This window comes from Artemia franciscana, chromosome 9 (assembly GCF_032884065.1).
Source record: "Artemia franciscana chromosome 9, ASM3288406v1, whole genome shotgun sequence".
NCBI lineage: Eukaryota > Metazoa > Arthropoda > Branchiopoda > Anostraca > Artemiidae > Artemia > Artemia franciscana.
Window position 1 is genome coordinate 26,753,559 of NC_088871.1, and position 23,969 is coordinate 26,777,527.

General features: G+C 35.8%; 1 protein-coding gene across 1 annotated transcript in view; it reads right to left on the minus strand.

Annotated features, from left to right (window-relative positions):
* Window positions 1-5,490: 5,490 nt before the first annotated feature.
* Window positions 5,491-23,969, minus strand: part of LOC136031213 (compound eye opsin BCRH2-like) — a 51,819-nt gene continuing 33,340 nt past the window's right edge. Inside the window, exon 6 of the mRNA XM_065710585.1 lies at window positions 5,491-5,812. Within this exon, the coding sequence (XP_065566657.1) occupies window positions 5,707-5,812 (106 nt within the window). The 3' untranslated portion in view covers window positions 5,491-5,706. The remainder of the gene's footprint in view (window positions 5,813-23,969) is intronic.

Sequence of the window (23,969 nt, forward strand, 5' to 3'; positions counted from 1 at the left end):
TGTTCTAATATAATAGATGTTCTTCGTCATGGTTCCTAAGATAATAGGGCCCAAATAAGGCAAAATCATTTTGTCGGATCACGTCATTACTTATATCCTTATTGCATTGAATCACTATGAAACATTGGCTCCCCCTGTTACCCGTTTTCTGGGCATGAACTTACACGTGAAATCCTGCGGCAAGGCATTCACAGAAAAAATAATTTTTATTGCGATTACGGGCTTCCAGAAACTGGGGTTAGAATTTAATGTAAATTTTTTTTTAATTTTACCTGAAAGTCCTTGGGTCAAGGAGACATAAATTCACAAGAAAGGGTTCATCTGAAAACAGGGCACTAAAAAGGACCAACAAACCATTTATTTCTTAATGTCTTTAAAATTAAAATTGTAGTCTCTTGCTAAGTGAATTCTTGCTAAGTGAAGTTACAAAACAAATCGAAGCTTGGGGGCAAGGTCCTTCCTAGAAATTTTTGCTAAAAACGGAAAAGAGATTTTTTTTTAGATCGTCTTGAAACCTTCAAGGATTTTTGTCTGGGCTCAGAGAGACCAGAAATTCTTTTAAAAGAGAAAGGGTATTAGCAGGCCTGGAAACGGTTAAAACACCTTGCTATTCATAGTAGCTTTGAAGATTATTGTCGCAAGTTCGATTAATTTGTACAGGCAAAGATGAAAAGATCTCGTGGAAGATCCTTAGGTGGTCTAGAAGCTAATTTGTGAGCTGATCCCAGGTCAAATCTGTTTCGTGTGTCTGATTATTTTCTTGCCGTTTGAACTTAAGGTTTTTTGTAATAAATGTGTTTTAACCACTAATAATCAAGATGACTATTCGAAGCAGTTATTTTCAATAGCATGCGGAAAGTTAAGTGGATGCCTTGCCAGTCCTAGTTCACTGTCTTTGCCATGTGTTGTTTTGGGTGATTTAAATTGTCATCTGTTAATGGTTGATTCAAACCCTTTTGTTCGTAATGCTTCGGTTTCGGAGTTTTTTGAGGATGGTCAGACTGTAAAACAAAAACTGATTTTAAATATCTTCATTCCACATTTCAACTTCAAACATTGACCATGTCTTTGCATCGCCATCGCCAAGTTTGCTTCTGTTTGTGTCCTATTTGACTATCATCTGCCTGATCATCTGCTTCTTATGACTTTTTCTCCCTGGTTTCAGGGAGAAAAAACTGCAGTGCCTAATAGATGAGCTCAAAGGGAGATTCATTACAAAATGGAGTGATAACATGTCATTTGTGCAAGCTTGTACTTCTGCAAAGTTCTTACTGAGCTTGCGGAGTCAATGTGGCCACCTTCGTAGTGGCGCCATTAATTCTGTTCACTTATATAATAAAGGAAGTTCGTTCCAGAATTGGGAAGCTATTGTAGGTATTTCATTTCAAAATTTTCATCTAAGGTTAGTTGGAGCAGGAATTTCTTCTGGAAGTTGATCTGTAAACCCGACTGCTTTCCATCAGTTTCTGCTTCTGATGTATCTGGAGAAGAATGTTACAATTATTATAAAGCTGAGCTCTCTTTGCCAGATTCCCTACTTGAGTCAAATTTTGAGTGATCTCAAATAGTTTTTCAGTAGGCCTCAGGGTCTATAGCATCTGTTGCTTATAATGCCTGTAGTTGAATAAGCAACTAACAGTCTGAAACTAAAGTCGTCTTTTGGTATTGATGGGGTTTACTGTTTGCTCAAAAAGCATGGTGGCCCTTTTCTCATGGAACATCCAACCTTGTGCATACAGACAATCCTCACCCTAGGTATTGCTTGTCGTCATTCTGTACTAGTGGTGTTAAACCTGTTCACAAGAAGTATAAAACCACCCCCAATGCATTCATTTTAGCCCATTAACTTTTCTACAACTCTATGCAAGATTTTCAAATTAGCTGTTATAGATAAGCTTCAGAGTAAGTGTCATGCTCTATCTCATCAGTTAGGCGCCAACCCCTCAAACCATTAGTCTCTTCTAGGGGCAAATAAGGTATGATAAGCACGAGTGCTCTAAGCTAAGGTTAGGACCTCGTAGCTATGATTCAAGCTCCCGTCTCTAGTGAGACTAGAGGAGAGCTCTACTACAGCTGAAAGACTTGCTAGCTGAGGTATAGATGGCAAAGAAATTACCCGACATTGGAAACTCTCAGTACTTATACCGGGATATAAAAAGGGAGACAACGCAGTCTGTTCGAACTAATGAGGTATATAACTAATGGACCACGCCGTGAATGTCTTTTGCATAATCGTCCTCAACCGTTTCAAGGACACCCGAAACAATTTGACAAGACTAGAACAATCAGGTTTCAGACCTGGCAGGGGCTGTCAAGAACACAATCTTACCATCTACGTCATCATACAACAGAGGGAGAGATTTCACCTTCATGGCGAGACAACGGAATTTGATGTTGAGTCAGGGGTCAAACAGGGTTGCCCCTTTCACCAGCTCTGTTCAGTTTATTATTAGAGTGGATAATGGCGAACTCGCTTTGAACCCACAAAGGCCTTGTTGGTGCTTAGAGAGAAGACAATTCGATCGCCCTGACAGAACTTGACTTCACACACATTGTGGTTCTCCTGAGTAGCTCACCGGATGAGCTGCAATAGAGATCGCGGATGTCATCTGTACGTCAAAGTAAGCTGGACTCATGATCAACAAATCTAAGACATGTCATGAAAGCGAATACACCAAACCATCCTGATATCCAACTAGAGAGCGAAGCCATCGATACTGTTAAAGAAGTTCCGCTATCTTTGGTCTATTCTTACACCAACCGGAGGTGCAGAAGTTGATGTTAGAGCTCGAATCAGAGAAGCATATAGTGTTTACACAAGTATGAAGAAATCACTTTGGAATAGACATAAAATGAGAATCAAAACTATGATGAACTTCTACAAGGCAACTGTTAGATCAATCCTGCTGTATGCCTGTGAAACTTGGCCTTTGAAGGCCAAAGAAACACATTCCTTGGAATAATTCGACCGTCGATGCATGAGGCACATATAACGCATCAGCTGAATGTCTCATATCTCAAACACTGAGGTTCGAAGGTGTTGCACCCAGAAGGCCGCCCTCTCGATAATCATAAAACAACGACGACTTCGTGGGACAAACACTACGACGATCACCTGGAGCCATATCCCGCGGCGTTCTCACCTATGATCCCTTTCCAACTTTGAAAGGGAGACCAGGCAGTGAAAGAAAGAATCTCTGGCACACATCCAAGAATAAACTGGATCCTTGGGGTGGCCTTCGCCGGCTCGGACGTCGTTGGGATAAGGACAGGCTGAAGATTGCACAAGCGGCTGCTGCTGAAAGATCGTGTTGGACTATGTTGTCAGCCCATCGTCCATGGGCGCTGGGCAGGATTGATCATTGTTTGGTCCCCGCTGAAAGCAAATTAAAGTAAGCATAAGTTCGGCTTCAAGCGTGGAATTGGCTGTCTTGAAACACTTTCTAATCTTGCCATTTTTCTCATTGAATCCAAGGCTTCTAGTTTATCCCTGCTTCTTGGAGGTATTGATGTCAATCATGGCTCTGACTCCATCATTCTTGTGGCAATGCCCCTTGTTGCTGCTAAAAGGGGTGTAAATTATTGCATCGTTAAGGCTTTTCGTGATATATGGTCTCATATTCAACTAAGCTTGAAGGTCGTTTTAATCAAAATCTCCAATGCGTTGATTCTCCAAGCTAAGAGAATCGTTGTCCTAAAAATCCCACCAAGGTTCTCCCGCTCTATTTAATAACAATGTTGTCATGCCTCAAGAAAATATGTATCTTACGACATTTCTTGTGGTGTCAAATGCTTCCCTTGTGTCATATGCTGAAGATATTCTTAATATTCGCCGAACTCCTGAACGTATTTCTGATTTTAATTTTAAATCTGCAAGATGAGTACCTAAACTTTGGTCTTGAAAATAACACTAGGAAGTGCGAATTTCTTTTTTTCAACTCGCATGAAGGCGGTCCCATTGGATCTGCGGCTATTGGTTGTTTTATGATGGTTCAGCCAGTATAATGTATTACACATCTTGGCCTCCCAATCAATTCAACTATCTCTCACATCCGACAACTTCTAATAAGCCATATCTTTCATATAATTACCGCTTCTTATCCATCAATATTTTCTGCAAAATTGTGCTTCAAAGGACACATTCTTGCATCTACTTTTAAATTCACTTACTCTTCCCCACGTTCTGTATGTTGTCCCCTTTTGGGATATTATTTCCAAATCTGATAAAAGGAAAAATTCGTTCCTGTTTCTTCAAGTTCGCTAAATACCTGCTTCAATTCCTTGCCTAAGTTCGGAGTAGCTGGCAAAGAGGAAGCTGTGTATCAGATGAATAAAAAAACCTACGCAAAGATAGCTAATCATCCTTGGTACCAGCTACTAATTTGTCGTGTGTAGTTGAGGGTTGTGTATTTGGATTAATTTATTATTCAGTTATTACTTGTTTTTGATGTTAATGCAGTGTACAGGTATTTGATTCTTGTTATTTTGATTTCTGTGGTATCCGCTACAAACACGTCATGTCTAGTTGAGAGTTTTAAGTTCGTATATAATGACTTTATCATTTTGTTATCCTATGTTGCTTATGATTGCACGGTGCATAATTATTTGATTGTTTTTGTATTAATTCTTTTATTTGTTAATCTTTTCCTCTGTTGTTTGCGGTGTTTACTATATGACAGATTTTCCAATAAATAATAAAAATAATAATGATAACAACAACAATAACAATAATAGTAATAATAATAATAATAATGATAATAATAATAACAATTTAATGATAGCATTAATAATAACACTAATAAAAATAATAATAACAAGAATTCAAAATCCCGTGGACTCAATTGAAAAACAAAATTGAAATTAACAAAGACACTCATTCTTTGTATAGTATGTTATATATGGTATAATATATTAGCGTTTGATATCTCATTACTTAAAAGGATGTTAAGGCAAGTATTAATGAGTCTACAAATAGCTAACTTTATCGTAAAGCGTAAGAAAGAAGGGAGGGAGGATGAACAGAGTGTCATTTCCCTCGCACTTACGGTAACTTCAGTTTAAAACATGTTTTAACATTACCTTCTAATTTAATTTAGAAAAGATGTTTTCTGATGATTCATTTAAAAGAAATGAGGACTCGTTACACATTAGTGAACCCAGATTTATTTCAGAATAAATAATCTGTATTGTTTGATGGCCCGAAATGAGAAACTAGGGTCCAGACCTTGCCCCGTGACTTTGTATAAACACACATGTTCAAGTTCATTCGTACTAGGAATTATTTGGGAAAGATCTTTCATGCTCAAACTGCCTCCTGCCCGCTCCCAAGATTTATCAAAAATACTTGATAGAAATGCAGAGACAATACATCTTGCTATAAACAGAGTTAGGCTATGAAGAGAGGTCAGTCCAGTTAACAGGTCTTGGTATACGGCCTTCTTCCGAACTCCGTTAGCAAAAACAGTCCTTTTTTTTATTCAGGACCGAAGGTAGAATGAAATATTATTTTTAATTATCAATCGAAAGGTAACACAATTTATCTTCTACTGTTGTCTATAGCTATATGTATATTTGCTTTTAAATTGAAAAATGGCTAAAAGAAACTCAAACATTCAAACTTCGTTCTAAATAGACCTGTTGAAGGTTTTCCAATATATTCTCTATAAACACTACTGGATAACTACCGGATTCTTCTTAAATCCTCTTTCAGCTAGTTGTGACTGTTTTCTCGGAACTTGAGTCATTAGATGGCTTAATTTCTGGCTCATTAATACAGACCCATGGAGCATATTCTTTCAGTGCCAATCTAAACCTACAATAAAGATTAAATTAGTGTATTTTTCCTACTAATAGTAACTGTTGAAAAAAAACATTTACTTCACGGACAAACAGGTGCGCACACGCACATGCCAGAGAATCTGGGCATATGCCAGTTTTTATGTTTATAGGTATGACTAGAAAATACCTCGTATAATAACGTCAAACTGCAAATTTTACTCTAAACCTTGATTTCATATGTGTCTGATTTTCAGTTTCGTAACGTATAATAAGGCTCATTTTATTGGAAATTGAAAGTTCAAGATCCTTTTTAAAAGTCAAAAGGGAGTGAAGGGCTACTAGCCCCCTACCCTTTTTACCCCGAATCCATCCAGTTGAGTTTTTGAGATAGCCATTTTGTTAAAATAAGTCAAACGATCAGGTAGCAACAAATCCAGGGTTAACACAACCCCCCCCCCCCATAGCCCGGGGGAAAGTGTTGTATGTTATGCCCTGGTCGAATACAAGGTTTTTACGCGTAGATTTTAAAAATAGTTCAAAGATTAGACAAGCCCGACGAACAGCCCCACTCAAAAAACTTATCGACGAGATTTTGTTCCAAAATTTAAGGAGGCTGACTCTTGGCACTCCCTGCATACCCCAGCCAAAAAAAATTAATCACGACATTTTATTCCTAAAATTACAGGGAACTCATCCCTGCCTCTCCCTGACCCAACACCCCCCCCCCAAAAAAAAACAACAACAAATTATTAACGATATTTTATTCCGAATCTTATATGAGGTGAATTCTGGTCCTTTATGGTCACCCCCCTTCCCCGAAAAAGATATCAATGATAATTTGGGGGAGCTTTAGCACTTTAAGAAAACAAATGACATTACAAATATATTATTTTGTACTTATTGCAACATAGAAAATAACAATAAAAATTGCAGTAAAATAAAACTTTGAACTGGTACATTTTCACCAATTAATATCATTATACATCAAATATTAAGTTCAGTTAATCTTTCAAAGACTGTTCAAGATAAATATAGTTAGTAGTATCTCTATAATACATACCATCATGACCATATCCAAACTTACTACTGGAGTTGCTAATCCGTCGTATACCTATAATGCGTTCGATCACAAGCCCATCTTGGTGTACTATTGTAGCTGCTAACCCATCGTAGACCTATAATACCTCGAATCATAGCCCTATCCTGGTTTACTATTGGAGTTGCTAACCTCTCGTATCCTTTTAGTACGTCGGTCACAGCCCTATCCTTGTGTTAATATTGGTGTTACTAACCCTCGTATAGCCTCTCTACGTTTTGCAAGAGCCCTATCCTGGTGTACTATTTGAGTTACTAACCATTCCTATAAACTTAATATGTCCTGTGAGAGCCTTATCGCACTATTTCTTTCACAATCGTAGTCTTTCTCAGCTTCCGGCTATAAGAACATTTCCAAGAAAAAATTCATGCCAACACTATTTTCTCGGTAAAACAGTACAACAAATACTACAAAAGCCTGTACCATTGTGTAATCTCAACTTCCAGTGATGGAAACATTTGGATGCTAAACATTTAATCAAAGTCATAGACGGTACAATTCTTAACTACTGTTATTGATGACACCATATTTTCTTTTCCAACGACACATTTTTAGTTCCTAAGCAGTTTTTTCATTGATTTTAGGGAGTTTATGTATGGTGTAAGATTCGAACAGGAGACCCAAGATTTCCAGTAGTAAAATGGTGACATATTAGTCGACTGACTAAACCGGTCCTTGATGATATTAAGTTTTTAGAAATAGATTCGAGGCAATCAATATATTGTTTCCGAGGGCTAGCCAACTGGTGTTAAGCAGCACTATATCGTAACATGTTAATTGCACAATCGATTTATCAATTGGAGTTCGATATATAATAAATGCGATCAGTGATTTAGTTTCCGGGTGCCTTTTTTGTCATCATTCCGAAAATAATCAAACCAGAGTGATTTGAGAACTGACAAGCATATTATTTTGATTGTCTATGAAGCTTTTTACAATCTCCAAAAATTGTACTGACTACAAATGGTCAGGTATCATTCTTTATAGTCTAATGGTCCTGAGCACACCGGTTTTCAATATATTGGGGCTTGTGCATGAGTTTAGGTCCCACATATTTCCATCTAGGACCCCGTGTCCCCCTCTAGCGTTTTCATTACAATTTCTCCCAACTTTTGTTCCCCCTAATTTTTCTTTAGACGTTGAATTAATTTTTTAATCACAATGCCTCGCTGTTTGCACTAAGAGGTGAAACCAAAACCAGAGGAGTTATTGAGAATTTACTATCTGTAAATGTTTTTTTCTCAGCTCTTTAGGCTGAGAGGTGAAACCAAGACCAGTGAATTTTTTTTTAGATTTTTCATGGGCCAGAGTTTATTTTTATTAGTGAAATCCTAATAGCATGGAAAAAACTACTAAATGCCTCGTCGTTCGCGCTAACAGGTGAAACTATGACCAGAGAAGTTTTTGAGATTTTTCATAGGTCAGAGTTTTTAACATTCAAATACCATGAGAAAGAATGAATATTTAATGCCTCGCTGTTTACACTAAGATGTGAAAAAAGAACCAGCAGAGGTTTTTGAAATTATTCTTAGGCCAGGGATTATTTTTCTTAATGACATTCTATTAGCATGGAAAAGAACGACTATTGAATTCCTCACTGTTTACACTAAAAGTTGAAACCATGACCAGAGGAGTTTTTTGAGATCTTTCATATGCCAGAGTTTATTTTTCTTAATAACATACTAATAGGGTGGAAAAGAACAGCTATTGAATGTATTGTTGTTTAAACTAAGAAGTGAAATCAAGACCAGAGGAGATTTTGAAATTTTTCATAGTCAGTCTTTGACATTCTAATACCATGAGAAAATGGTATTATTCAAAAGAACATTCAAAAAACAACTTTTGAATGCCTAGCTGTTTGCGTAAAGAGCTGAAACCAATACCAGTGGGTTTTTTTGAGGTTTTTCATAGAGCAAAGTTTTTCCTTAATGATATTCTAATCTGGATTGCAGAGTATATTTTCAATGACATTCTATTACCATGGAAAAGAACGAAAATATTCCTAAAGAAGAGAAATGTTCAACATCTGGTCTAATATTATTTCAAATATATTTGATTTTTAAGCTAAAAAATAGTTTTGAATATTTTTGGTCGCGACATCAAACTCGTCACTCTCGTCCTTGCTGCTGTCATATATTAATTTATAGTCATAAATGGCATCATATTTATTTTAATACCCAAGTGCTACAATCTTTAGTTACTAAAGTTGTAGACGGCAACGCAACTGATTTTTCACTCAGGCTAAATTATGTTAACTGATTTTGAGTTAGGTTCGTTTGGGCTCAGTAAGCGTGCACGCTTAGTGAGCGTAATGTAAGCACGAATAATAAGCGCTCAGTAAGCGTGATGCTGTGAACAAAAAATATCAATCTATTTGTTAGCTTAAAAATCTAATTTATTTTGAATAAATGCAGATTAGAATTTGAACATTTCTCTTCTTTGGGAAAATTCTCGATTTTCTCCTTGGTAATAGGATGCCATTAATATAAAATAAACTCTGGCCTATGACAAATCTCAAAAATTACTCTGGTCTTGGTTTCATATCCTAGCGTAAACAGCGTGGCAATAAGCAGAGGTTTACTTCTTTGCATGCGGAACAGTTTCTGCTCCTTTTTAATCTTAATGTAGCTCTTTACTTCATAGTTGAATTAACGTAAAATAAAAGATGTGTCCCATTTTTGCATCTTAGAAGCTGCTCAGGTCTTAGATTTTCCTCTTAGCGTAACCAGCAAGGCATTTAATAGTCTTTCTTTCTCATAGTATTAGACAGCCATTAAGAAAAATAAACTCTGGCCTATCCAAAATCTTAAAACACTACTCATGTTTTGGTTTGACCTCTTAGCATAAACAGCTAGGCATTCACGATTCGTTCTCTCTTTGGTATTAGGGTTGCCGAAAATCCTGATCTATGGAAAATCTGAAAAGTCTTCTGGTCTTTATTCCGCCTCTTAGCGTAAGCCCTAAGGCAATCAATAGTGGTTCTTTTCCGTGCTACTAGAATGCCATCAAGAAAAATAAACACTGACCTATGAAAAATATAAGGAACAAACTCATTTGGTCTTGGTTTCACCTCTTAGCGTAAACAACGACGGATTTAATAGTCGTTCTTTCCCATGCTTTTAGAATGCCATTAAAAAAACAAGCTTTAGCCTCTAAGAAATCCCAAAAAACTCCTCCGGTCTTGGTTGCAACTCGTAGCGTAAATAGTTATGCATTCAATAGTCAACGGAACAACTTCTGTTCATTTTGGTTATAATTTAGCTCCTTATTTTATACTTGAATAAACGGAAAATAAAAGACATGTCCTGTTGTTGCATCTCTGAAGTATGAACAATTTCATAAACTTGACTGGTCCTGGTTTTCACCTCTTAACGTGAACACCAAGGTACGAAATAGTTGTTCTTTCCCATGATATAAGAATATCAATAAGAAAAATAAACTCCTGTCTTATGGTCTTGCTTTCACCTCTTACCGTAAATAATGAGGTATTCAATAGTCATTCTCTTCCGTGGTATTAGAATGAAATTAAGAAAATAAACGCTCGAATATGGAGAATCACAAAAATTACCCTAGTCTTGGTTTCACCTTTTAGTGTGAACCGCTAGGCATTCAATATGTGCTCTTTCAAATAGTATTAGAATGTCATTAAGATTAAACTCTTGCATATAAAAATTCTCAAAAACTCTTTTGGTCTGGGTTTCACCTCTTCGCGCAAGCAACGAGGCATCCAACAGTCGTCCTTTTCCATGCTGTCTGAATGCCACGAAGAAAATTCAATCTTGGCTCATGAAAACACTTAAAAAAAGACCTCTGGTCTTGTTTTCCTCTCTCAGCCTAAATAGCTATGCACTCAATTGTCGTTCATCCCCATGGCATGGAATGTTAATAAGAAAAAACTCTGACATATGAAAAATCTGAAAAACTCTTCTGGTTTTGGTTTCCCCTCTTAGCGTAAACAGTAAGGCATTCAATAGTAATTCTTTTCCATGTTATTAGAATGTTATCAAGAAAATATAGTCATATATAGAATAGCTCCTGTTCGTTTTTAGCCGCAATTTAACTCCTTACTTTATACTTGAATAAATGAAAAAATAATATAAGTGTTCCACGGTTGCATCTCCGACAAAGGAAAAACTCCCAAAGCTCCTATGATCTTCTTTTCACCTCATAACCTAAACAGTGAGGAATCCAATAGTAGTTCTTTCCCAGGGTATTAGAATGCAATTAAGAAAAATGCCATTTCTTAATATCATTGTAAATTTTTTCGAACTTTCACTCTCATTAAGAAAGCAACGCTGACCTAAGAAAAAATCTCATTAACTCTCCAAGTCTTGGTTTGCCTCTTAGGGTGAACAGCGAGGCGTTCTATAGTCGTTCTTTTCCATGCTTTTAGAATGTCATTAAGAAAAATAAAATCTGGTCGATGAAAATTCACAAAAGCTCATCTTGTCTTGGTTTTACCTCTTAGTGTAAACAGTGAGACATTTAAAAGTCTTTCTTTTCAATGCTACTAGAGTTTCACTAAGAAACATAAACGCTGGCCTTTGAAAAATATGAAAAAAACTCCGCTGGTCTTGGTTTCACCTCTTAGCGTAAACATCGGGGCATTCAATAGTTACTCTTTTTCAGGGTATTAAAAAGTCATTAAAAAAACTCTGACCTATGAAAACTCATAAACTCCTCTAGTGTTGGTTTCACCCCTTAACTTAAACTTTTGTAACTCAAACTCGTAAAAATTAAAAAAATATCAATAGTTCGAATAATTTGAACTCCAAGATCAACATTAAATTTCTTCTTCACAACCTTTTGATTGGCTTGTTCTTTAATAAATATTTCAATTAATAATAATGTGTATTGTTACTGTATGGTGTGTTCAAGAGGAAGATCAGCATAGTTTTATCTTTATCTGGAATAAAATCTTGAATATCTTGAGATTAAAAGTCGAACTGTTCTTATCTAACGTTCAGCCAATGCTGCCTTTATAAGACTAATACTGACCCAACACCTAGTTAGTGGGGGCGCTTCGCGCCAAGCCCCAAGCCCCCCCACCCGCGCGCGTAAGTTGTTACGCACCAATGTAGTTGTGTCCCACCTGTGAATATATATATATATATATATATATATATATATATATATATATATATATATATATATATATATATATATATATATATATATATATATATATATATATATATGTGTGTTTTTAACTACGTAAAACTTCCGAATATACAACATTCTTTGCTGTCACGTTGTCTGTGCACATAAATAGATTGTCAGGTTTACCGAATCTTGAACATGCAATATATAATTGTCCATGTGAAAAACAATCCGTATTCAGATCTATACGTCATTATTCTAATGATTGCCCTTGAGCTTTGTTGATGGTGATTGCTAATCGAACATTCCCTGCGTCCCCATCGTCATTTATATATCCACCCTATGCCCCCCAGCGTCCCCGTTGTAATTGTGTCCCTGTGTTGCGGTCGTCATTTATATTCCATGTGTCCCGGTCGTCATTTGTGTACCGGTGTTCCGGTATGTAATTTCTCTTTGAGTGTCCCGGTCGTCATTTATATTCCCTGTGTCCCGGTCGATGTCAATGATACAATATTGTAATATTTCAATAGAACCAATTTTACATGCGAATTAACAAATTCACTTTCCCGATCTGTTTGAACTTCCCCGCAAGAATCTTTTTCAAATATATATTCAGATGCTCTAGCAAATTCATCGCCTCTCTTTTTGAACGCAGTGGAATAGCATAAACATAGCTGCTAAAACAGTGATATCAAGTAAAATATACTTGAATGGTTTATTGGGACGTCATTGAATCAAACATTTCGTGGTAACGAACTGTAGTAAGGAGTGACCCCGCTAAATAGTAAACGAAACTCTAAAAAACAGAATTTCAATGCTAGAAGATATATCAAAAGAATTGAATTTTTATGCTGATTTTAAATATATAAGTTTCATCAAATTTAGACTTTGTCACCAAAAGTTACGAGCCTGACAAAATTTGCCTTATTTTGGAAAATAGGGGGTAACACCCCCTAAAAGTCATGGGTTCTTAACGAAAATCACACCATCGCATTCAGCGTATCAGAGAACCCTATAGAAAAATTTCAAGGTCCAATCTACTAAAATGTGGAATTTTGTATTTTTTGCCAGAAGACAAACCAGGGGTGCGTGTTTATTTGTTTGTTTTTTTTCCCAGGGGTCATCGTATCGACCAAATGATCCTAGAGTGTTGCAAGAGGATTCATTCTAACGGAAATGAAAAGTTCTAGTGCCTTTTTTAAGTGACCAAAAATTGGAGGGCACCAAGGCCCCCTCCCACGCTCATTTTTCCCCAAAGTCAACGGATCAAAATTTTGAGATAGCCAACTTAACCCCTACAGTCTCTGGGGGAGGGGCTGCAAGTTACAAACTTTGACCAATGTTTATAAACAGTAATAGTTACTGGGAAGTGTACCTACGTTATCAGGGGGATTTTTTCGGTTTGGGTGTGGGGTTCAGGGGAGGGGGCTATATGGGAGGATCTTTCCTTGGAGGAATATTTCATGGGGGAAGAGAAATTCAATGAAAAGGTGCAGGATTTTCTAGCATTACTATTAAAAAACAGAACAATGAAAACATAAACATGAAAAAGTTTTTTCAATTGAAAGTAAGGAGAGGCATTAAAACTCAAAACGAACAGAGATTATTACGCATATGAGTGGTTCTAAAAATACTTTAGCATAAAGAGCGAGGTATTTAGGAGGAGATAATTACTTCGCTCTTTATGCTAAAATTTTTTTAAGTAATTTCAACTATTTATTCTACGGCCTTTCTGATTCAGGGGTCATTCTTAAAGAATTGGGACAAAACAAGATTTAGTGCGAAGAGCGAGGTATTAACGAGGGGACCAACCCCCTCATATATATAATCAAAAATATAAGAATATAAAAGTTTGTTACGTAAGTTAATTCTTAAGTTAGGTATATTTTTTACTAAGAAAAACGTTCGTTAAAAATTAAAAGATCTAGTTGCCTTTTTAAGTAACCGAAAAATTGGAGGGCAACTAGGCCTCCTTCCCCACCCCTTATTTCTCAAAATCGTCTGATCAAAACTAAGAGAAAGCCATTTAGCCAAAAAAAAGAATTAATATGCAAATTTCATTTTAATAATTTATGTACGGAGAGCCAAAATCAGACATGCATTAATTCAAAAACTTTCAGAAATTAAATAAAAAAACAAGTTTTTTGAGATGAAAGTAAGGAGCGACATTAAAACTTAAAACGAACAGAAATTACTCCGTATATGAAAGGGGCTTTTCCTCCTCGACACCCCGCTCCTTGCGCTAAAGTTTGATTCTTTCTCGCAACTCTACTTTTTAAAACAATTAAAAACTTTAGCGTAAAGAGCGGGGTGTCGAGGAGGAAAAGCCCCTTTCATATACGGAGTAATTTCTGTTCGTTTTAAGTTTTAATGTCGTTCCTTACTTTCATTTCAAAAAACTTGTTTTTTCATTTAATTTCATGTAGAGTCAAAAGAGTTGCTTGTAAAATATGCAATGGGAAATAGGCTTTAGCTCTTTTTTATAGTGACTACTGCGGACTCTATGATCTCGATGAAGACTGTAACAGAGTCCATTCTGTCGATACTCTGTCACCAACTACTTTTCAACTCCAGTGACTTGAGCAAGTATGGTGGGGGATTTCAAACTTTTCGCTTCTCCAAATAAGTTCATAAACTTGTTTCAAAACTTGAGCCATTTTGAACGTAAACACGGTGTGAAGTGCCCACCAAACTTTTGCATACTAAATGTGATGGAAAGACACTTTTGTTTAATACTTTTTAACTCACTCCTCCCCCCCACTTGGCTTGCTATCCAAAAACGATATATTATTTTATATTTCTCCGTATTCCTTTAATCGATTTAAAATGTGTTTATTCCCAATAAAACTTTTTGGAAAATTTGATGACTTTAAAAATTTATGCAAATGGATATCAAAGGATTCAATCCTTTTACAATTCGCAATTAAATCTGATACCAAATCGACTAAATTCTAACGCTTGTCGTGGAGTATAACATCATTCTTACTATCATCAAGTTGTACAAGTTCATTTTCAGTGAGATAAGTCAAGAGTCTTTTACTTTGCTCACTATACGATTGAGGCACTAGGTCTACAACACTTGCTAAACCTCTAGATAATTTTTTTTCTTTTTTGGCTCTTTCAAAGTTTCAGAACATTCTGAATATGATGGTTGATCAATGACATTTACTTTGAGCCGTCTTTCAACTAGAGTACATGTTTGTCGACACTTTAAAGGACATGTTGCATCAGCATTAATTTTTCCTAATCGGCCATGATTATTAAGATTATCTTCAACGTGATCTGAGTGAAACAGCAAGTTTTATTGGCGTCATTTGTAAGGTTTAGCCATCTAGAGAATAGTGTTTACAAGGCCCAAGGTTATTGGCAGTAACAATGACAAGAAACTAACACTCGCTTGAAGCTGTTTCCATTTAAATTCTTTTCCTTTCTTTTGGAAATGTAGGACACATAAAAGTGAACGATCTTGCTTTGTCTTCTGCCTAACACCTTCTGATGGTTGAAAATTACCCATGGTTCAGATAGGAGATTAAAATTGTCAATACCGTATTTGAATATAGCTTTCCTAAGTCGCAGTTTTGATTACCTAAGACGGAAAATAATTGTCTGTTTTCATGTATTTTATTCAATGTCTTGATGATGACTAATGACCTTTTTCACTAAACGGTAACTTTATTATGAAAAATATCAGTGACCACACGCAAATCCTCGGGTATGTTTTGATTGATATTCAATAGAATATATTCATAGGGTTTACTTGTAGTCATTATATGCCGAAAGTAAAAAATTTTGGTTCACCGGGAGATATTTGTATTCGTAAAGCTATAGGAGAGCTTAAATCCTGAACAACCCTATAGATGATATATTAAGAACAATACAATGTAAGTGTTCTCATACGTTTACTCTGATAAGAGAGATTGTGGAGAACAACGGTTACGGAAACTTTTTTCATGATAAGACCGGACCGTAAGTAACGGCAATATCTCTGAGACAATTTTTACATTGGCTAAGTTAGATACTCAATAATCAATCACGACTTTGGTGCAATAATATTAAACACGTCAAGAATCCGTATAAATCTTACGTCTTTATTTGATCATAGGACTCTTATCACACACTATAGCAATAATAGATATTTTCGGGCGTTAAAAACATTTTATCGCTATTTTGATTTATCTTCGTTAAAACTGTTGTTTCACAAGACATTGAAGGTCCGCAAAGAAATTTTCCGAATGGGGTTTGAAATTTTCGCTGAAATTCTCTTCTCACTGTCAAAGTGTAACTAACCGAAATTAACCTCAATCTGTCGAAAAAAACTCAAAAACAGAAGACATTGTTTATTTCGCACATAAAAATACACTGAAAATTTAAATATATGTGTATATATGGCTCTATGAATCTTTATGACCTTAAGTCTGTTGGCCAGCATCCAACTCATCCACTGTTGGCAAGCATCAAACTGTTGGCAAGCATCCAGCCGACACTCATAACCCCCCTCACTATGATCTATAAATTTAATATCGAACATTACCATATACACGTGTGTAGGGCGTAGCCTTCTTCACATTTCAGATATTATGATATTCTAAAGAGTCTTAAAAACTTACTAAAGGGGAGATTGTGTCGATTGTTAGGTCTCCAAAAGAGTCCATCAGCAGATCCTTGATAAAGGCTGGTTCATCATCAATGGATACCTTAAAAGGAATAAAGCATTTTTATTCCCTAGAAACAATTATGATTTTAAGCCGTAAAAAGAATATTAATCTAAGGACCAGCAGCATTGGCCAGGCCTACCCGTTATTATGCTAAAAAAAGATTTGTTATTTTAATTATATCTTTTAGGACCGGTAATAGCAGAGTTCGTTACGACTCTTTATTAATCTGATAAGAATGGTTTATTTTTATTGCTATGAAAAACTTATTGGTAATGCCCTCAAACTCCCCTTCTTAGAAGGCAAAGTTTCCAACACTAGAATGCATTATTTCTAGAAGTATGAAGATCCTAGTTATTTCCTTTTTTTATTAACCTGAAAAGAGTGTCTTACTTTTAGCTATTTTTTTCTTAGGACCGCCAAGAGCAACATAGACAAGGGCCCTACAGTAAATTAAAAAAAAATATTTTATCAGTCTTGGAGGGTTGTGGTTGCTCAGATTCTTCAGAACTAGCATCCCAGGGGCGCGTTATTATGCTGAAAAGGAATATTAATCTAATACCCTCAATTCTCCCTTTTAGAGGCAAGAGTAAAACTTTGTACTAAAATACAGTTCCTATACTTAGGCTTTTTTGCAATAAAAGTATACTGGGTAGCGCCCTCAAATCCCCCTCCTTTCGACAGTCTAATTTTACAATATTAGAAGTAGGATCTTAAGACATGTTATCTTCAAAACATTGCTAATAGCCAAAAGGATGGTGATAAGTTGATTTCCCTTAAGACTTAGGGGGTCCTCAAAGCTATCAAAAAGGTTTATGTAGTAAATAAAGGAATGTGCTAATTTTTAAGGATGGAGGATAGCATCACTGTTCTTAATAACCTCTAGAAAAATTTAACTTTTAGCAAAAGTCTGTCAAAGCTTGAAAATAATGAATTGTTTTTAGGATAAGGCAATTGCATTAAACCCCCACTCAGAGCTGGCGAACAAGATCCCCCTACATCCTAGTTATTCATTACCTCCCATGCCGTAAAATCATTAAGTTTTTGACGCTAATTAATAAGCTTTACAAAGAATATCAAAGAATTTTACACTTACATTAAGATTGATAGCTCCACCTTGGTTGGGAGTAGAAGACACAAGATCTTTACCATGGGGCTGGAGGAGCAGAGAAGGCTAATAACTTTACTTCCATGGGGGAGGGTAGAATCCTCAAAACTATCGAAAATGTTTATATAGCAAAAATATAGAAACGTGTTACTTTTTAAGGACGGAGGATAGCATCACTGTTCTTAATAACCCCTAGGAAAATTTAGCTTTTAGCGAAAATCCTTTCAAAGATTGAAAAGAATGGATTGTTTTTTGGATTGGGCAATAGAATTGGGCTCCCTCTCAAATCTGAAGAACAAGACCCCCATACAACTTAGTTATCCCCCCTCCCACGGCGTAGAATCAATAAGTTTTTAACGCTAATAAATAAGCTTTACAAAGATATCAAAGAATTTTACGCCAAGGTGGAGCTCCACCTTGGTTGGGAGTAGAAGACCCAATATCTTTACCATGGGGTTGGGGGAGCATAGAAAGTCTAACAACTTTACTTCCATGGGGGAAGGTAGAATTGTCTACATATTCACCTTCCGTCGGTTCCGCAGGTCTTGACAGCCTGACATAAACAATTACCAAAGGTCTGGAAGGGGCCATGGACGTGCCACCAGTTTTGCCATGTATAAGGTCCATCTTCAGAGTTTGCAGAGTGGTTTCATCACAGGCCCTTGGTATTTTTGGAGGAGGGAGACATTGATCGAAACTTTCCTTTAACAGAAATAATATTTTACTTTTCCATGGAGTGAAAAAAATACATAATATTTTCAACATGTAACCACTTAGTTTTAACTCATTGTACCCCTACCCAACTGAAAAGTGGGGGGGAGGTGGAAGGGAGGGTAAATAAGTAGTAATGATATGGGACTATGGATGGAGAATGATGTGTGAACCTCTTTCCTTTATGAGGAACTTAAACTTCCTTAACCTTAGTAAGGCAAAAAAATTTGAGTAAGGGAAAATCATTGATCGTAAAGTTGTGTTTTTATTCCTGCTATAAAATTGCAAGGAAGTATTCTTCACGGATATTTCGTTCTTGAGCTTCTAGAAGCTCATGGATAGGTGCTCGTGTTCCCCAGGCATATCATCGAAATTCTCGTATTAATTTTTTTTTGTTCTTCCAAATAGCTTGAGCTTAATTTTAATAGGATCCCACTTAAATTTAACTTATTACACCTCCACCTCTTTTATATCGATTCTAGAAAGTCATGGTTTTCACGTCCCGGGACTATAAGACAAAACTTTCTCGAAGAAAAGTAATGAATTCAACTAATCAAAAGAGAATCAAATAATCTAGCCAGGTGAGGCTATTTGGCGAATATAGGTAAAAAGGAAGTATTTAGCAGAAAACTTTAAATTAATGAGTATCTCTGATCGTAAGAATTTTTATTCCTCACTTAAATTTTTGATTTTATTTTCTCTGTGATATAGTAAAGGAAATTATGCGCCCCGTCTTTTCACGTTTAAGTAGCAACAATAGGTTATGTTGAGTGCTTTAAAATGGAACTAACCATAACTTAAATATAAAAAATCAATGTCAGAAATCAAAGATTTAGTGCAAATGTTGCATGTATTTTTTACATAACTATTTGACTGGTTAAAATCCTCAAAGTCCAATTGTATAAGCTCTTATTTTACCTCACAAAGGAAGTATCTGCCTTAAATGAAAAAAGTCCCCTTTCTGCTCGATTATTTAGCGGTATGCATTACTTTACCTACACACAGGAGACTAATCTTATATATGACAGCGGGCTATGATTATGGTTTAACCCCAAAATACCTACTCATGAAAATGTTTAAGCTGGGTTGTTTTCTTGATGGGTAAAATAATTATCCCTCTTTTTCTTATCTTTTTGATGGGGGGAGGGGGTATATAGAAAGAGAGACTTACCTGCATATAAGTAGACATCAAAATTTTTCAAATTCCTTTGGAATCCATATAATAGAGTTAATGTTTTACGTTCAAAATCTAACAGGAGACCGATGGAAAACCTTGTTCTAGTACCTGTTCTTATACCCCCTCGAGACAATAGAAAATTACTCGGTTACAGTTAGAAGAGTGATGGATGACGCTTTTGTTATTTTGGAAATAATAGGACGCTAGGAAGCCTTTAATCATAGGAAAAATCAATACTCTCTCTAACTGTTCCCCACATAGAAAATGGCGACAAAAGCCCCTTGCTTGCTAACAAGAAATGGTGGAAAGTCATGAAAATAATGGAATGATGTATGGTCAAGGATTAATTTTTTTAATCGGGGCTTCCCCGCTTGACTAACGGACTTTAACAAGTCCTGCTATTTAACTACCAAGGAAATTCCGATTTAACGGGGTCTTGTGGGTTTTTAAACACTCTCTATTAGGTAATGTTCGCATCTTGAAGAAAATACGCCTAACTACTTAGCACCTAAGCCCTTTGACTTAGCACCCAAGGAAATTGTGATTTTGCGGGGGGTCCCTGAACGTTTTTTAATGGAAATCTTGATTGGAGTAGGGGTCTTGTGGGTTTTTAAATATAACAAGCAAAGATATCATGATTTGACATAGATTTTTAAAGAATTAGAGAAACTATTAGGGAGCGTTTGCATCTTGACTAAAAGATTCTAACATGACCTATTATGTAACATCCAAACCCTATGACGTAACAACCAAGGAAATCCTGGAGTTAAGAAGCCCCCTGAAGGTTTTTCCCTACACCCTTAGGTTTTACACATGCTTCGTCTAGAAAACATTTCCGTATAATGTAAGAAACCATCTGAAAAAATTCGCTATCACGTAACATGCTCCTGCTGACTGTTGTTTGTATAACAGGATAGGGCTCTCGTGGAGTGATAGGATAAGGGTGTTGTGGAATGGTGGATAGGGATGCTGCTGAATGTATTATGGCTACACTACTCTCGTAACTTTTGATTGGTAAGACTAAACTTTATGAAACTTTTATATTTAAATCAGCATGAAAATCCAATTCTTTTGATGTATCTATTGGTATCAAAATTCCATTGTTTAGAGTTTCGGTTACTATTGAACCGGGTCGCTCCTTACATACAGTTCATTACCACGAATTGTTTGAGAATGCAAAAGAGAGGTCCATTACACTTCCTAATATGATTGACACTAATATTTACGCAAATATGCCGTCTTTGAAAAATTATCATCAAGTAAATTGGCGATCCTAGATAATGGCGAAATTGCGAAAATGTACTATATTTTCTGTTTTGCCACATTCGCTCTGGTTAAATTTGTTATCCTGATATTTAAGGTTCTATTATTTCGTAAAGTCTATCGGTTCAAGATTAAATTTCCATGTTTTAAAACTATCAAAAGTTAATATGAACATTCTCTACCTCTAAAAACAGGACAAAAATAGAATAAATTAATAAAAAGGAGTTTTATATACTCTGAATATAATTTCTCGATTGTAAAAGAAATCATCGAAAAAGAAAACAAGACTTAGTGCTTTCTATATTAGTATTAGCATTGAACACTATAGCTAGATAGATCAAATGAGTTGTAGTTTTGTCAAGGAAGCTAGTAGAGGGGGGATCTGCCCCATGAATCATTTAACTGTTTTAACTTTTACTTCCAATGTTCAATTAAACTCCGATATAGCTACAAATTCGCTTATTTTTAATTTAAAGGCCTATTAAGCGCTGATAACATCCCATTCCTTAAGTTTTGGATTTAAATGCTAACCCATAAATACAGAACTACCTCTGCGTATAATTCCTTGCTGATTTCATACCTTTTTCACTTTGCTAAATATTTCTTTTAATCAGCTCCAAAAAAGCATTGAGATAATTGTACCAAGGATTATTACTGAAATTTCGTATTTCAGACAACACCAGCGCTACTTGTGGGGCATTTATCTCTGCATCAGCATGCTGTACTAAATATCTGTTGCAAGTAGAATAAAATGAATTCAAACGATATGTGTATATTTTTCTCACAATCTGGATATTTTGTGTGTAAAGATAAGTGGTACCAACCAGTGCTGCAACAAGTACTCCAAATTTTTACTTAAGTATCAAGTATTAAGTACTCATTGTTTTTTACTTAAATATCAAGTAATAATTACTTACCAAATTCTTACTTAAGTATCAAATATCAAATACTTGCCAAAATTGTACTTAAGTATTACTTCAAGTATTTATTCTATATATATATATATATATATATATATATTTATTTCTGATATAAAGCCCATACTACCTTTTTTAAAAGCCATTCTGAAGGCTTCTTAGCCTCTTCCCTTGCTTATAAAATGTCCCTGTTCATTCCTCTCTTGGAAATCTTAATCAAGAACCAGAATTTCCGGTCCATCGTTTTTATCCCTTTCCCTTGTTCGGCTGGTACACACTCAATGAAAGAAAATAATCTTAACGAATTTTCAACACAACGACTTGAAAGCAAAAGACTTTCAAAACAATTAAGTGCTGTCAAAAAACTCCTGATTGGATCAGACATGTCACATGACAGAATTAACACAGTGCACGTAGAGTTGAACTTCTAGTGATTAGTGTTCAGTCAAATCTGGCACGTTTGAAAAAACACACGGTTATTCTGAAAAATGTGGGAATGATGAAAAAAAGATTGACAATATTTTTTTCCCTTGTTTGGCTGGTAGACACCCAACAAAGTCCAAAAAATAATCTGAACCAATTTTCAACACAACGGCTTGAAAGAAAAAGACTATCAAAACAATTAAGTGCGGTCAAATAACTTCTGATTGGATCAGACAGATCACATGACAGGATTAATACAGTGCTCATATAGTTGAACTTCTGGCGGTTAGTGTCCAGTCAAATCTGGCACGTTTGAAAAAATACAGGGCTATTCTGAAACATGTCGGAATGGTGGAAAAAATATTGAAAATAGAAAAATAAACTTTGGATTAGCTTTATCACAGATAAAAGGTAATAAAGTAGTTCATTCTCTTATCCAATAAGTAAAAACCTTAGCAACAAAAAACTCAAATTTAAAAGTAAGGAGCCAAGTAAGTCAGTTGCAGACTTTTTCTTAATAAGAGAAACCAAAGCTCAATAATCAAAAATCAATTGATGACATGTCTCGCCCTCGGCACCTTTACAAGGAAACTGCCTCAAGTTCTCAAGTTAAATTTCAGACACGCTATGAAAATGTATGGCATCTATATCCTTTGGCAGGTTTTCACTCAAGCAAGACGCATACTGTGTAGTCAATTGAGATGGTCGGTAAAACTCCCTACAAACATATATTATAAAATCACGGGCCTGCAGCAAGCCCGCTGATTCAGATGCATTCCGTACGACTGGTCAAACTGCAGAATGAATGAATGAATCAATGAATAACCTTTACTATACGTAAAAGTATAAAAAAACAAAAAGTAATGAATATTATAAATAAACAAAAACGATAAAAAGCAAGAAAACAAATTCAAACTAAAAAAAGACAATATGGACTAATTAACCAGCATCAATATGGAAAAAAGGCTGCAGAGGGTCGTAAACGTGAATAAAGTAGATAGTCTTTTTACATAGATCATCACTGGAAGACTGAATCCAAGAAGGCATATCTATTAAACCAAATCGAGCAATTATTTTTCTGTTTTGGTGCTGTCTAGGAAGCCGGAGGAGGAATTTGCAATATCTGAAATAAACTGCAAGTAGAGTATGGGGATTTTTCTTACGAAACAGATGAGCCATTTGTGCAATAAGCATTATAAATCATACACAAACCGTTGTGGTTGTAACAGCTTTTGTTTGGGGATATTTTTCCATAAGCGACGCGAAGGTTTTTCACGGCTTGATTCACTAGAGATGAAAAGGTAGTGGAAAGTGTTGGACCGAGACACAGACCAAGGCAACTAACTAAAGAATAACATGGCAGAATTGCAGTCCCAGCAACGAGTGGAGCGACCGCATAAGGGCTATTAAAACAAATAAACTCGCATTTACACGCATTAACTGACAGTTCAATCTTAGATAGTTCATTGGTTAATATAGTAAAATTGGAAAACAATCCACGGCGAGTCCGGGCAACAAGAAGAACGTCGTCTGCACATGCAACAGAAGACAAACCAATATTACCGTAAGAAACAGAACTTTTAAGGGGACGCAGGAACGATGCAAGCTCACATTTAATTATACTAGAAGACAATACGGCAGAAGTTGCAACCTATCTATTTCTAGCTGCAGTTTTCACACCATGAAGTGGCAAAAACCATGAGACTAAGTCGAAAATCTTCTGAGAAAAAAGGAATAAAACAAG